We start from the raw sequence: 12,511 nt of genomic DNA, 5'->3' as shown, positions 1-12,511 counted from the left end.
AATTAAGACAACTCTGAGATACCACTACACACCTGTCAGATTGGCTAAGATGACAGGAAAAAATAATGATGAATGTTGGAGGGGATGCGGGAAAACTGGGACACTGATGCATTGTTGGTGGAGTTGTGAACGAATCCAACCATTCTGGAGAGCAATCTGGAATTATGCCCCAAAAGTTATCAAATTGTGCATACCCTTTGACCCAGCAGTGTTTCTATTGGGCTTATATCCCAAAGAAATACTAAAGAAGGGAAAGGGACCTGTAGGTGCCAAAATGTTTGTAGCAGCCCTATTTGTAGTGGCTAGAAACTGGAAAATGAATGGATGCCCATCAATTGGAGAATGGCTGGGTAAATTGTGGTATATGAATGTTATGGAATATTATTGTTCTGTAAGAAATGACCGGCAGGATGAATACAGAGAGGACTGGAGAGACTTACATGAACTGATGCTGAGTGAAATGAGCAGAACCAGGAGATCATTATACACTTCGACAACGATATTGTATGAGGACATATTTTGATGGAAGTGGATTTCTTTGATAAAGAGGCCTAACTGAGTTTCAATTGATAAATGACGGACAAAAGCAGCTACACCCAAAGAACGAACACTGGGAAACGAATGTGAACTATCTGCATTTTTGTTTTTCTTCCTGGGTTATTTATACCTTCTGAATCCAATTCTCCCTATGCAACAAGAGAACTGTTCGGTTCTGCAAACATATATTGTATCTAGGATATACTGCAACATATCCAACATATAAAGGACTGCTTGCCATCTAGGGGAGGGGGTGGAGGGAGGGAGGGGAAAAAAAATCGGAACAGAAACGAGTGCAAGGGATAATGTTGTAAAAAAAATTACCTTGGCATGGATTCTGTCAATATAAAGTAATTATTAAATAAAAATTAAAAAAAAAAAAAGACTGCCTGCCATCTAGGGGGTGAGGGGGAGGAAGGGAAGGGAAAAGTCAGAACAGAAATGCGTGTTAGGGATAATGTTGTAATAAAAAATTACCCATGCATATGTACTGTCAATAAAAAGTTATGATTATTTTTTAAAAAGAGTGGATATCTAGGCTAGTAGACATGTTTAGAGACCATAAAGGCAGGCCTTTATTTTTTATCCTGAAGCACAAGTCCCTCCTTTGAGTCCCCATTAATTGGGTGATACAGAATGTGAATATCCATCCTCACATTATCTCTCTCAAATAACTTCTATTTTAAATTCATCACCCTTGATTACATCCTTTTATTATGTTTTTTATTATGTACCAAACAAAGCCTTGGAATACAGATACAGGCAAAAAGAAAGCTAGTCCCTGTCCTCAAGGACCTTATATTCAGGTGGAAAAAGACAACATGTGAAGGAACCAGAGAAGGGGAAGGGGGCAAAATCCAGAGAGTTTTTTTTCAAATTTAAAATCCCTACACCAATGACATTCCTTGTTCTGAGTCCCAGACTCTCATTTCTTAGGTTTCAATTTTCTAATTTGTTTCATTTCTCTTTATTTTTCCAGTTTTCATAACTCTGTGGAAACTAAATCCTGATCCAATTCTCATACAAATCTATTGCTCTCCAGAATTTATTTCATATTGACCACTTCTGGGGCTATTTTAACTCTTTACCATGGTGCCTCATAGCAAAATATAGATCTGTTTTTGCTTTTGCTTTGTCTGAAATCATGAGTACTATTTGTGACTCTGTTTCAACTTGTACCTTTACTCTTTGTCTCTCTGAATCAAGTGTGTTTCTTGTAAACAATATGTTGTGGGATTCTGATTTTTAATCCATTTTGCCATCTACTTCCACTTTATAGGTGAATTCAATCCATTCACATCCACAATTATAAAGACTGTATTTCCTTCTACCCCTCCTGATCTCCTCCCATTTATCCTTTTCTTTCTCTTTTCTTTCACTGACTTTTCTCAAAAATGTATTGCTTCTGCCACTGCCTTCCCCAATCTGCCCTTTCTTTTATCAACCTTTCTACCTGCCTTTTCTCTTATTTTTCTCTTTACTTCCCTGTAGGTTAAGATAGATTTCTGTATCCAATTGAGAGTGTGTGTTATTCTTTCTGTGAGCCAGTTCTAATGAGTCTAAGGATCAAGCATTTTACTTCACATTCTCCATTTCCTCCTCTATTGTAAAATCTCTTTTGCACCTCTTTTATGTGAGATAATGTGAGAATTGTCCTATATGTCCTATCCTATATGCCTCTTTCTCCTTCTCCCAGAGCATTCCTCTTTCCTCTTTCTCACTCCTTAATTTTATTTTTATTATTTTGATATCATCCTAATATAATCAACTTATCCCCAGTCTCTAAGGCTCGAAATCTAGGTATTCTTTTCAATTCTTCAATATCTCCCCATCCTCCCATTCAAGCTGTTTCCAAGGCCTGTTCTTCATTGTTTCATTTCATTTTTCCCATGTTCCCTCTTCTTTGCTCTGACACTGATCTCATTCTGGTGCAGGCATTTATCTTCTCATGCTTGGACTATTCCAATAAACTGATGGCTGGTCTCTTTCCCCACTTAGCTGACAAATTTCTCTTCCTAATCTAAGGATCTGATCACCTTATCCCTTCCTCATTTAATAAATTCCAATGGTTCCTTCTCACCTGTGTTAGAAATAACACTCTTGACACTGAAAATCAGATATCAAGGAAAATTTATTAAAGAAGAATCTTAGGAAATGATCTTAATGTGGCCCCCACTCCTCATTGGGAAAGAGCACTGAACACAGAAGTGGGAGAAACTTTGTACTTGCTAGTGTGGTGCAGCCTCTCCCTTCAGAGAATGGATTGGTCCATTTCTTCTGGGTTACAATCTTACTGATATGCCCACTACGTGTTTCCCCTTAATATGTATAAAATGTGTTCTCCCTCCCTCATCATACATACCATGGTCAAAAATGGCAGAACACTCCTCCTAAGGGATATGTTGTTTAATATTCAATTAGCCTATTAAGCACTCAAAGCAGTGATTTGGTCAAGTCAAGTCATTGACCCCAATTAGTTGGGGCTGGATGGACTATTATCTTAATACAAGATTCTTTCTAATTGGCTGAATCTACCTTGCCTTCCTAGCTCCCTTGTTTCTATCGAAACTTCATTGTTCTGTGAAATCCAATGGTACCCACTGTGCCACACTATCTCAAAGTTTGTAACACTGTAGAAACCCAACTTCTCAGCATTCCTCGCACCTCTTAGAGGATACTCTAGTTGGCTTTTTAAGACCTTCATCACCTGGCCCCTTTCTGCCTTCCAGACTGCCTATATCAATGATCCTAGGCTCCAGATAAGATTCTCCATCTGGTGACAGCGTATGTTCACCTCCTGTCCTTCATCCCTGGACTACATCCCTTCTTGTTTGACATTCCAGGTTTCTCTGGCTGGCTTCAGACTCCAGCTCAAATGTCATCTTTTACAAGAAGATAGTATGTTTCTTCTACTAGTGTTTTGTCTCAGGTGACTTGTAAGTTACCCGTGTATATTTCATGTGTACGTTGGGTTTGTGCGTTGTCTCCTCGGTCAGAATGTAAGCTTGTAGAGGACAGAGAACTCTTTTGTCTTTGTATTTCCCACACTAACCGCGACGGTTGGCAGACGGGAAGCTCTTAATGCAACGCAGCTGACCTAGCTGTGAGGGTTCGTGACCATCTCAGAGTTTCCCAGAATCCCAGGACAGCACCAGCCGGCTTCTAGCGCTGGGATCCCTGCTGCTGAATCTCCCCAAAGTGCTCAGGCAGCCTTTGAAGACTTCCAAGGATGGGGGGCTCGCCGCCCGAGCTGCCCCTGCCCTTTCCACCTGGGAACGGGTGTCATCGGGCCCTTTGCGGCTGGTTCTGTCCCCTGACTACCTCCCACAGCTGGGTAACTCGCGGGCGCCGAGTCTTTGCAATAGGGACATTGAGTCCAGCCCACTTTTTGTTTTTGGCAGCTGGCGGCAAGGAGAGCTGCCCGACCGAAGCAGAGGCCACAGGGAGGTTGGGGATGCCTGGGGAGGGGTGAGGGCAGTGATCCCGTCCTCGGTCCATCCCTCCTCCTTATCTTCCTCTTCCTCCTCCATTCTCCTCGCTCCATCCCTCCCTTGGCCCAGACCCCGATTCCTCTTCCACTTGTCCCGACTAGACCCGTCCCGACTCCTCCCTCTTCCCCTCCTCAGCTACACCCCCACCGTGGCCCAGCCCCTTACTTCTCCCATCCAGCCTCAGCCGCGCGCCCGCTCTTTAGAATACATTTCCCAGGCTCTCCCGGGGCGAGGTCCTTGAAAGGCAGGGACGTCCTCTCGGATGCCTGCTCGGAGGGCCTCCTCGGCCCCGGCGCGGCAGGGGCAGCCTTAGCACGAGGACCCCGGGCCTCCCTCCTCCGGGGCGCCCGCCCGGCCGGCCTGGCCGAGAGTCCAAAAGGACGCGGGAGGGAGGGCGGGAGGGGGCGGACGGACGGAGGGCCGGGGGGCGGAGGGAGCGGAGCACAGCGCAGCGGGCGGTGGGGGGCGGCGGGCGCGGAGCCCGAGTAGCGGCAGCCCGGCCCGGAGGAGGCGGCAGCCCGGAGGGCAGCCCAGAGGAGGCGGCGGCGGCGGCGGCGGCGGAGGAGGCGCCCCGGTCCCGGCCCCGGTCCCCTCCCCGCCCCCGCCCGCACCGTGCGCGCCCCCGCCATGCCCGCTCTGGCCCCGCCTCCGGGCGCCCAGAGGGGTGTAGACGCGGTGTAGACGGCCGGCCGGCAGCTGGTGTAGACGCCCCGCCCCGCCTGCCGGAGATGGAGCGGCGGGAGGAGCCGCCCCCGGGCCCCGGCCCCGGCCCCAGCGTGCAGCAGCCCCCGCCGCTGGACTTCACCGTGGAGAACGTGGAGAAGGTGAGTCGGGGCACGTGGCCCGGCACCGGTGCCCAGAGGCTGCGCCTGGCAAGGAGGGTATGGCAGGGGGCAGCCAGAGGGGCGCCCGGCCACGGTGGACACGCTGGTCCCAGCACTCCGGCCCCCGAGTGCTCAGAGTCCGCCGAGATCGCCAGCCACGAGCCAGGAACCTGAGCAGGCTGGGCACGGCCAAGGCAGCCCAGTCACTGCCCACCGCAGCTGGCAGCCGGGCCGCCCTGGTGAGAGCAGGCGCTGACCACGGTAGAAGTGTAGATTGTCAGCCTGGATGCCAGCTCTGAGCCCTGGCCTGACACTCCTGCCAAGGTGGTTGGTGCCAGCAGCCATCCCCAGCCGGGACTCCAGGCTTGCTGGGAAGCTGGCCCGTACCTCCTCTGGGCCGGGTGGGCACGATCAGCCCAGTGTAAATCATCAGCCACAAACACGAGGCTCGGAGGGGCTGGCCCTAGCATCCCCCGCCGCTCAGGAGTGGCCAGTCACTGCTAAGAAGCCCCAGTGGTCAGCCAGGCTGTTTCCCTCTTAGGTGGGGTAGACCCTCCCATTTTGGGTCCAGATAGGATGATTCTTGGACCCTCAGCCTCACAGAGCCGTTCTGAAAGCTCTTGTGACCCAGCATGCCCTAGCCTCAGGGGATGGGGGGTTCTTAGGAGAAGCTTTGTGTCCCATCTTTCACACCCCCCTCCCCCTTCCCGGAGAATAAGGCTGCCCAGGCCTTTACTGGTGTAAACTGAGGCTAGACACTCTGAGAGGGAGCCAAGGGAGGGTGAGTAAGCTGGGAGAAGATGGCTCCCCGGGGTCCTGGCCCCAGGCCCCTGTGCAGCGCCTAAAGGATGCCTTCCCTGCCAGGAGTCAGTGCTAGCTTCTTGGGGGTTTCCTCTCCTGAGGAGGACTTGGCCTGAAGAGGAAAAGTGAACGAAGGCTCCTGTCCCAGTCCTGCCGTTCCCCTCCGGCCCCCAGGACTCCTGGGCTGCCCCCCTTTGTTCTCTGTAGCAGCTTTCTAGGGCTGAAGGCCTGTCTTCAGACCTGGCCAGCACCGAGGGGGGCAGATCAATGAGAAGCCAGTGACTGGGCTCAGAGGAGTGTCCCAGAGAGGCCGATGAGACAGGCAGGATTGTCCCAGTCAGCTCTGTTGGGCCCCCCGTGGGCTGGGCATCGAAACTGGCACAAGGGTAGAGGAGCTGGGGCCTGCCCCACATGGGGAAGAGGTTGCCAGTTAGGCCTCTCACCTCCCCCAGCCGGGCCTTCAGGGTGGCTTTTCTAGGCCCCCGTGGCTCAGCTAGGATCTTGCCACATACTGCCCCCTTTTCTGGGGGGGAAGGGTCTGTCATCCATCAGGCCAGGGATGCAGGGGTGGCAGTCGCCTTCCCTCACCCTGTTCTCTTGCCATCCCAGAGCTGAGCTCACTGAGTTCTAGGCCCCAGCTCTGTCGGCTCTGGGCTTCCCCACCACATACCTCCCTGCTAGGATTAGGGAAGGGGAGGGGGCAGCCAGCCAGCCCCAAGGCCCTACAGACACTGCTGATTTGCAGGGCTTGGGCTGTTAAGTGTCTCAGACCTTGGGGCTTCTGGGAAGGCCATTCCCCTGGGCCCTGACATGGGCCCTCCCCCTGTGGCTGGTATCAGGGGGTTGGAGAAGTTGGGCCCTGAGACCATTGAGTTCCAGGGAGGGAGAAGCAGGCACTGGCCAAGGTCACCCAGGGATTAAGTCCCAGGACCAGAATTGGAATCCAGGACTCCTGCCTGCTAGCTTAGTGCTTTGTTCCTTGGATAAGGCCGGGAACTGTCCAGTTCCCCGAGAGCCCTCGTGTCCTGGGGCAGCTTGATGCAGAAAGCCCTTGGATGGGAATATTGCCTCTGCACTTCAGAGCCTTGAGATCAGGGCAGTTCCCTTTCCCCCTGGGCCTGAGGGAATTGGATCAGATGATCCCTCTGGGCTCCTCCAGTTCTAATGCGTTCTAAGATACATGAAGCCCCTTCTTATCCCGGCCGGCCTCCCTCTCCTGAGCGGGTGCTTGCTGGGAGGCTGGTGTGGGAGGGGGCTCAGGGGCCTCTGCTTGGCCTGAGGGCAGAGCCTCAAGCAGCGTGGGGAGGGGGCTGGCAGGCAGGGAAGTCATCCTCTCATAGATACCAAATGGAGGCAGAGTGTCAGGGGGCCTCACCCTGGCCGGGAGCTCCTGGGCAGGTCACCCTGCAGCTCTAGAGCCTGCACCCATTAAGGGAATTTCCTCACTAGGAATTCCTGGCCCAGCAACATTGAAAGTCGCCTTCTGTCCCATCCCTCCGAGGGGCGATTTCCGGCCGGGGGGTGTCCTAACAAGGGGAAGAAAGGCTTTGGGGGCACCAGGGACCCGGATGTCTGGGCTGGGAGGGGCTTGGCCCTCACTGTTGGGGGGGGGGCGGCTCTGAGGGTTGGTGACTTGGGCCCCCCGCCCCGTGCTAACCTTCCGTGTCCCGTTCCTTCCTCCTCCCCAGGCCCTTCACCAGCTTTACTATGACCCTAACATCGAGAACAAGAACATGGCCCAGAAGTGGCTGATGCAGGCCCAGGTCTCCCCGCAGGCCTGGCACTTCAGCTGGCAGCTGCTGCAGCCCGACAAGGTGCCCGAGATCCAGTACTTCGGGGCCAGCGCCCTGCACATCAAGATCTCCCGCTACTGGAGCGACATCCCCGCCGACCAGTACGAGAGCCTGAAGGCGCAGCTCCTGGCGCACATCGGCCGCTTCGCCAGCGGCTCCAAGATCGTGCTGACGCGGCTGTGCGTGGCGCTGGCCGCGCTGGCCCTCAGCATGATGCCCGACGCCTGGCCCTGCGCCGTGGCCGACATGGTGCGCCTCTTCCAGGCCGAGGCCACGCCCGGCGACGGGCAGGGCCGCTGCCTGGCCCTGCTGGAGCTCCTGACCGTGCTGCCCGAGGAGTTCCAGACCAGCCGGCTGCCCCAGTACCGCAAGAGCCAGGTGCGCGCCATGCTGGCCCAGGAGTGCCGGGCCATCTTCCCGCTGCTGGAGCAGCTGCTGCAGCAGCCCAGCCTGCCCAGCGCCATCAAGCAGAAGGCGCTCAAGTGCTTCTCCAGCTGGGTGCCCCTGGAGGTGCCCCTGCTGGACTGTGAGCGGCTGATCCAGGCCGCCTTCAGCGCCCTCCGCGACCCCGAGCTCTTTGACAGCAGCGTGGAGGCCATCGTTAACGCCATCTCGCAGCCCGACGCGCAGAGGTGAGTGCGCGCCCGGAGCCGGGAGCCGAGCGGGGCGTGGGGCGCGACCCCCGACCTCTGACTGCCGCGGCTTCCCCAGCCCCGGGCTGTGGGAGGATCACGGGGACGCCGTTTTAGAAGGTGCTTACACTGTACCTGGCTCGGAGACTGGGCAATTGCCAAAGGCGCGCTCCCTCCTGACCCCCTCCCCTTCCCTCTCCGCCCCCCGGGGGCTCCGGCCTTTTGTTGGCATCAGTCTGGGTGCTGGCAGGCCCTGCCTCCCAGCCAGCTCGGGATCCCCCTCCCCCCGCTGAGCCAGGGCAGGTGTGGGCAGGGCTGGGGAGGGGGCCGTCCTCTGGGAGCTGCAGCCGGGCCTACCATTCTGGGCCTTGCCAGGCATCCGGATGATGCCCGTCCTCCCCCAAGGAGGGAGCCCACGGCTGTCTGAGCTCCCATTGGCTGGAGAGCCCTTGGTTGCTTAGCAACACTCCCCATTTTCTCCGCTTGCCTCTCAGAGCTCTAATTGCAGGTCTGGGTTGAGCTCAGTGCGAGAGGCAGCCAGGAAGTCAGGTGCTGCTGCTGCTGCCGCCACCGCCACCCTGCCAGCAGCAGCAGCACCCCGAGGGGCGCCCGGGGCTCTCAGTCCCCCCCACCCCCGGGCTCCCCCGGCCAGGCCATCTGTGGCGCCCTGAGCTGCCCTGGGCCTGCCTCCGCTTCCAGGCCCTCTTGTGCTCTGGGTGCTCATGGGGGAGCAGACTCCTGATTTGCTGCCTTGCCAGCCCCACCCCCACCTGGCCTGGCCTCCCCCCTCCCCTCCTCCTCCACAGCTGCTGCAACCCGTCACTGGTGCTCCCTGTACCAAGACAACAAGTCTTTGAAGTGTATTTTTAATCCTGGTGGAGCCCGTCGGCCTAGAGTGAGGGGGCAGGGCAGGGGTGTCGAGAACGTGAGGGTGGGCAAAGACTCCCGAGACCCCCGGGCCAGGGCCAAGTTGGAGGAAACCTGTGGCAAATTCCTTGTGATTCAAGGCCGCCAACATTCACTAGTTGTATGTTCTTTGTGCTTAGGGCCCCCTCACCTCCCCGCCTGCTTTCCTTCCTAGTTGAGGTCCCCACATCCCCACAGCCTGGGGGGGGTCCCCAAGGGAGACCGCAGTTCCCGGCTCTGCCCTGCGCTCCTGGGGGGGCAGCTCGGCCACTCCAGGTGGGGCAGGCAGACGAGTTCTGTTTCTGGCTCGTCGGCCGGAGCGCGCTGTGGGCCTGGGCCTCCTTTGGGCCTCGGTGGGACAGTCAAGGCTGCCTCACCTTTCCCAGTGAGTCTGTGCACCAGGCGTTGCCCGCCACTGGCCGGCCCATGCTGGTCAGCAGTGAAGGCTCTCATTGTCTGGGGGCCTCGGGTGCCAGGCCAGCAAGGGGTGACGCCATCTCCGCTGGCACTAGGAGGAACGAGTGGCCCGAGACAGTCTGGAGAAGGGGGCACGGGGGAGGGGCGAGCATGAGACCTTAGTCTCCCCTTCCCCCTCCCCGGCTGGACAGAACTTGTGGGTTAGTGTCCGATACTTAGAGCAGCTGCCACGCTGGGCCTTTGCCAGCCTCGATGACCTGTCCTTTCTTCCTCTTCCTCCCCCCCGCCATCCATGGGCTGCCACGAAAGTGCTGGCCTGCCTCAGTCACGCTGTGCCCGAGGTTTCTGTGCTGCCCCCCTGCTGGCCAATGGCATTGCCCAGGGTTCTCCTGATGAAACGCTCCCTGCTTAGGAAAGGAAAATGGCTCCCTCGGTCAGAGGCAGTGGAGTCTGAACCCCCAGTGGCTCTCAGGCTCTCCGGGCCCCATACGTGGGGCCCCTTCCCACCACTGTGTAGTTTTTCTTCAAAAACCATTTTGAAAAGTACACGTGGCTTATTCCTCCATCCAGGGTCACTTCTCTGTGGGGTCGGGGAGGGGCCTGCGGGCTTCTGGCTTCTTAGAGGGGAGTTTGAGCCTGGGGAAGGGTCTGACCTCTTCTTGGGCAGGGGGAGGGAAGTGGAGGAGACAGTCTTGGTCTCTCCTGGCAAAAAGGGATTGTAAGTCCTGGTCTCTCCCTGTGGACTTGTGGGGGAGGAGGAGATCTTCCCCGTAGGTAGCTCTGGTTGAGGACCCCTGTAGGGGCAGAGCCACAGGTGGTTTTCCCCGCAGGTATGTGAACACGCTGCTCAAGCTGATCCCCCTGGTGCTGGGGCTGCAGGAGCAGCTTCGGCAGGCGGTGCAGAACGGGGACATGGAGACATCTCATGGGATTTGCCGAGTTGCCGTGGCTTTGGGGGAGAACCATTCAAGGTGAGGCCCTCAGGAGAAGTGGAAGAGCTGAGACATGGGCTGCGGCCGTGGTGGAAGTTGAAGTTGGGGGTGTGGAGAAGGGGTGCTGCGTCAGGGGCAAATTAGGGGTGGGCCCTTTTTCTGAAGGGCTGTTTCTTCTGTGTTTGTCAGGTAGGGAGCAGGCTCCCATGTGGGCAGGGAGTTGTAGTTAGTCTCTCAGGGGGTAGTGAAGAAAGGGGGATGAGATCAGGTTAATTCTGAGGAGAGCCCCCGAGGAAGGTCCAGAGAACTCAGACCAAGGGAAGGGAGGGCTGCTGTACCCTCACTGTGCCTCCCTTGCCAAGCAGAGTAAACTTGGGATTGGAAAAGACCACAAAAACGGGCACTGAAATCAGAGACGAGGAAAGAGCTTTTCGGAGATGCCCGGCTGCCTCTGATGAAGGCCTGATGGGTCACTCTGAGGGTCCTAAAAGAACGGGCAGTAGAACTGCCACGTACCAGTCGTGACCTTTGAAAGACCCTGGCGCACGGCCGATGGTGCAGCTTTCCTGAAAGGAGAGGGGGCGTTCTCCTTAACTCAGCCGGGGAGCTTGGGTTCAGGTCCTGGCCAAGTTTCCCAGCATTGTTATTAAAGGCTTAGCTGGTGCCCGTCCCCAAAGGCAGACTCCTGACGGCTTCCTCGGTGGCGGGGCTGACAGCTCTCCAGATTGGTTACAAGATGGAGCGGGAGGGCTACATTATAGCAAAGCGTGTGCTAGACTATCCAGCTCCCTCACTGGCAAAGATGGTGACGCTGGGGCCGGGCCATGGCAGAGTCCCGCAGGTTGGAAACTGGAGCAAAGGGCAGGCCCTGGGACTAGTTCTTCGTGGCTCGCCGTCAGCGAGGCGGGTCTCCTGTGGCACGCCCGGGGACCGCCCTGGGCACCGAGCCGATCCATGACTGTGGTAGGGGCTCGTGTAAAGGCCTGCGTGTGCTTGGGAAACTTGCAGGTGCCGTGAGCTAGAATGGACAGTTAACAACCTGAATGATCAGTGTCAGAATCCAGACTGGGCTTCATGGTCTAGAACGTGGGACAGCCTCAGGGGAAAGGAAATTTACCGAATTTAAAAGTAAAGCCTTCGACTCAGCTCCTAAGACTCGGCTCCGGACGCTGGGGGAGACATGCCGGGAAAGCCGTGTGTCTGAAGCTCTGGGGGTTCTGGGTCACAGGCTGACTATGGGATGGCAAGTGAGAGCCTTGGGGCTAGGGAGGGTTCAGACCTGGGAGGGGCTGGCCCTGCTGGACTGCCCGTCGGCTCTCCTCTGGAACCCTGGGGGCAGCGCTGGCCCTGTGGCTCAGAAAGATGATGACTGACTGGAGAGTGTCCAGAAAAGGAAAGGGCAGGAAGACGGGTCCACAATGCATTCAGTTGTTCCTGTGTGCTAAGCACTGGGAATGTGCAAAAAAACAAAACAGAAAAGCCAAATAATGAGACTGCCTGGACTCGAGCAGCTCACACTCTGACCGGGAGAGCGTCCTCAGTAAATGTGTGCCGAGGGCCCGTTGGGTGCCAGGCTCTGGGGCGAGCGCTGGGCCTGAGTTGCAGAGCAAATGACGAGGACTGAGGGTCGAGAAGGGCCAGTGGCAGGGCCAGTGAGGAGGGGTCCCCTATGTCGGTGAGCAGTGGGTTTTGACAGACATGTTTGAGGTGAGGAAGTTGAGACAAACTTGCTGGGAGTTCTGAGAGAAAGAGGTGAGAGTCCTGGGTGGCAGCTTGTGGGGTCCACACGGTCAAGGGGGCGTGAAGACTTGCCTGCCTGTGGCAGGGCCACCAGTAGATAAGAGATTGTACTTGGGGGTGAGGGGGTGCAAGCCAAGGGGCAGGAGGTGGTAAAGGTCAGGGGGTGAGGGAGTAGGTCTGAGGAGAGCAGAGGCTCCGGGAAGAGGGGCAGCTCCTTAGGGAGGAGGCCTGGGTGGGGCCGGGCAACTGTGAAGGCCCAACTGACCTCAGAGAAAGAAGGACAGGTGAGACTGGCCCCAGCAGCAGCCCATGAGGTAGAAGAAAGGGGTTAAGTAATGGGGCTAACCCAGCACTGAGGTCAGGCTAAGTGGGACTGGCGTCATTGGACGAGGGCTTCAAGGGTTAGGCCCAGGGTCAGCCTATGAAGGGATGAAGGCA

General features: G+C 56.3%; 1 protein-coding gene across 1 annotated transcript in view; it reads left to right on the top strand.

The window, feature by feature from the left end:
- The first annotated feature begins 4,624 nt into the window (after nucleotides 1-4,624).
- Nucleotides 4,625-12,511, top strand: part of IPO13 (importin 13) — a 28,889-nt gene continuing 21,002 nt past the window's right edge. The window contains exons 1-3 of the mRNA XM_051999913.1: nucleotides 4,625-4,852; nucleotides 7,342-8,078; nucleotides 10,232-10,372. Of these exons, the coding sequence (XP_051855873.1) occupies nucleotides 4,757-4,852; nucleotides 7,342-8,078; nucleotides 10,232-10,372 (974 nt within the window). The 5' untranslated portion in view covers nucleotides 4,625-4,756. The remainder of the gene's footprint in view (nucleotides 4,853-7,341; nucleotides 8,079-10,231; nucleotides 10,373-12,511) is intronic.

This window comes from Antechinus flavipes, chromosome 4 (assembly GCF_016432865.1).
Source record: "Antechinus flavipes isolate AdamAnt ecotype Samford, QLD, Australia chromosome 4, AdamAnt_v2, whole genome shotgun sequence".
Taxonomy (NCBI): Eukaryota; Metazoa; Chordata; class Mammalia; order Dasyuromorphia; family Dasyuridae; genus Antechinus; species Antechinus flavipes.
This window is presented reverse-complemented; position numbering and strand designations above follow the sequence as displayed.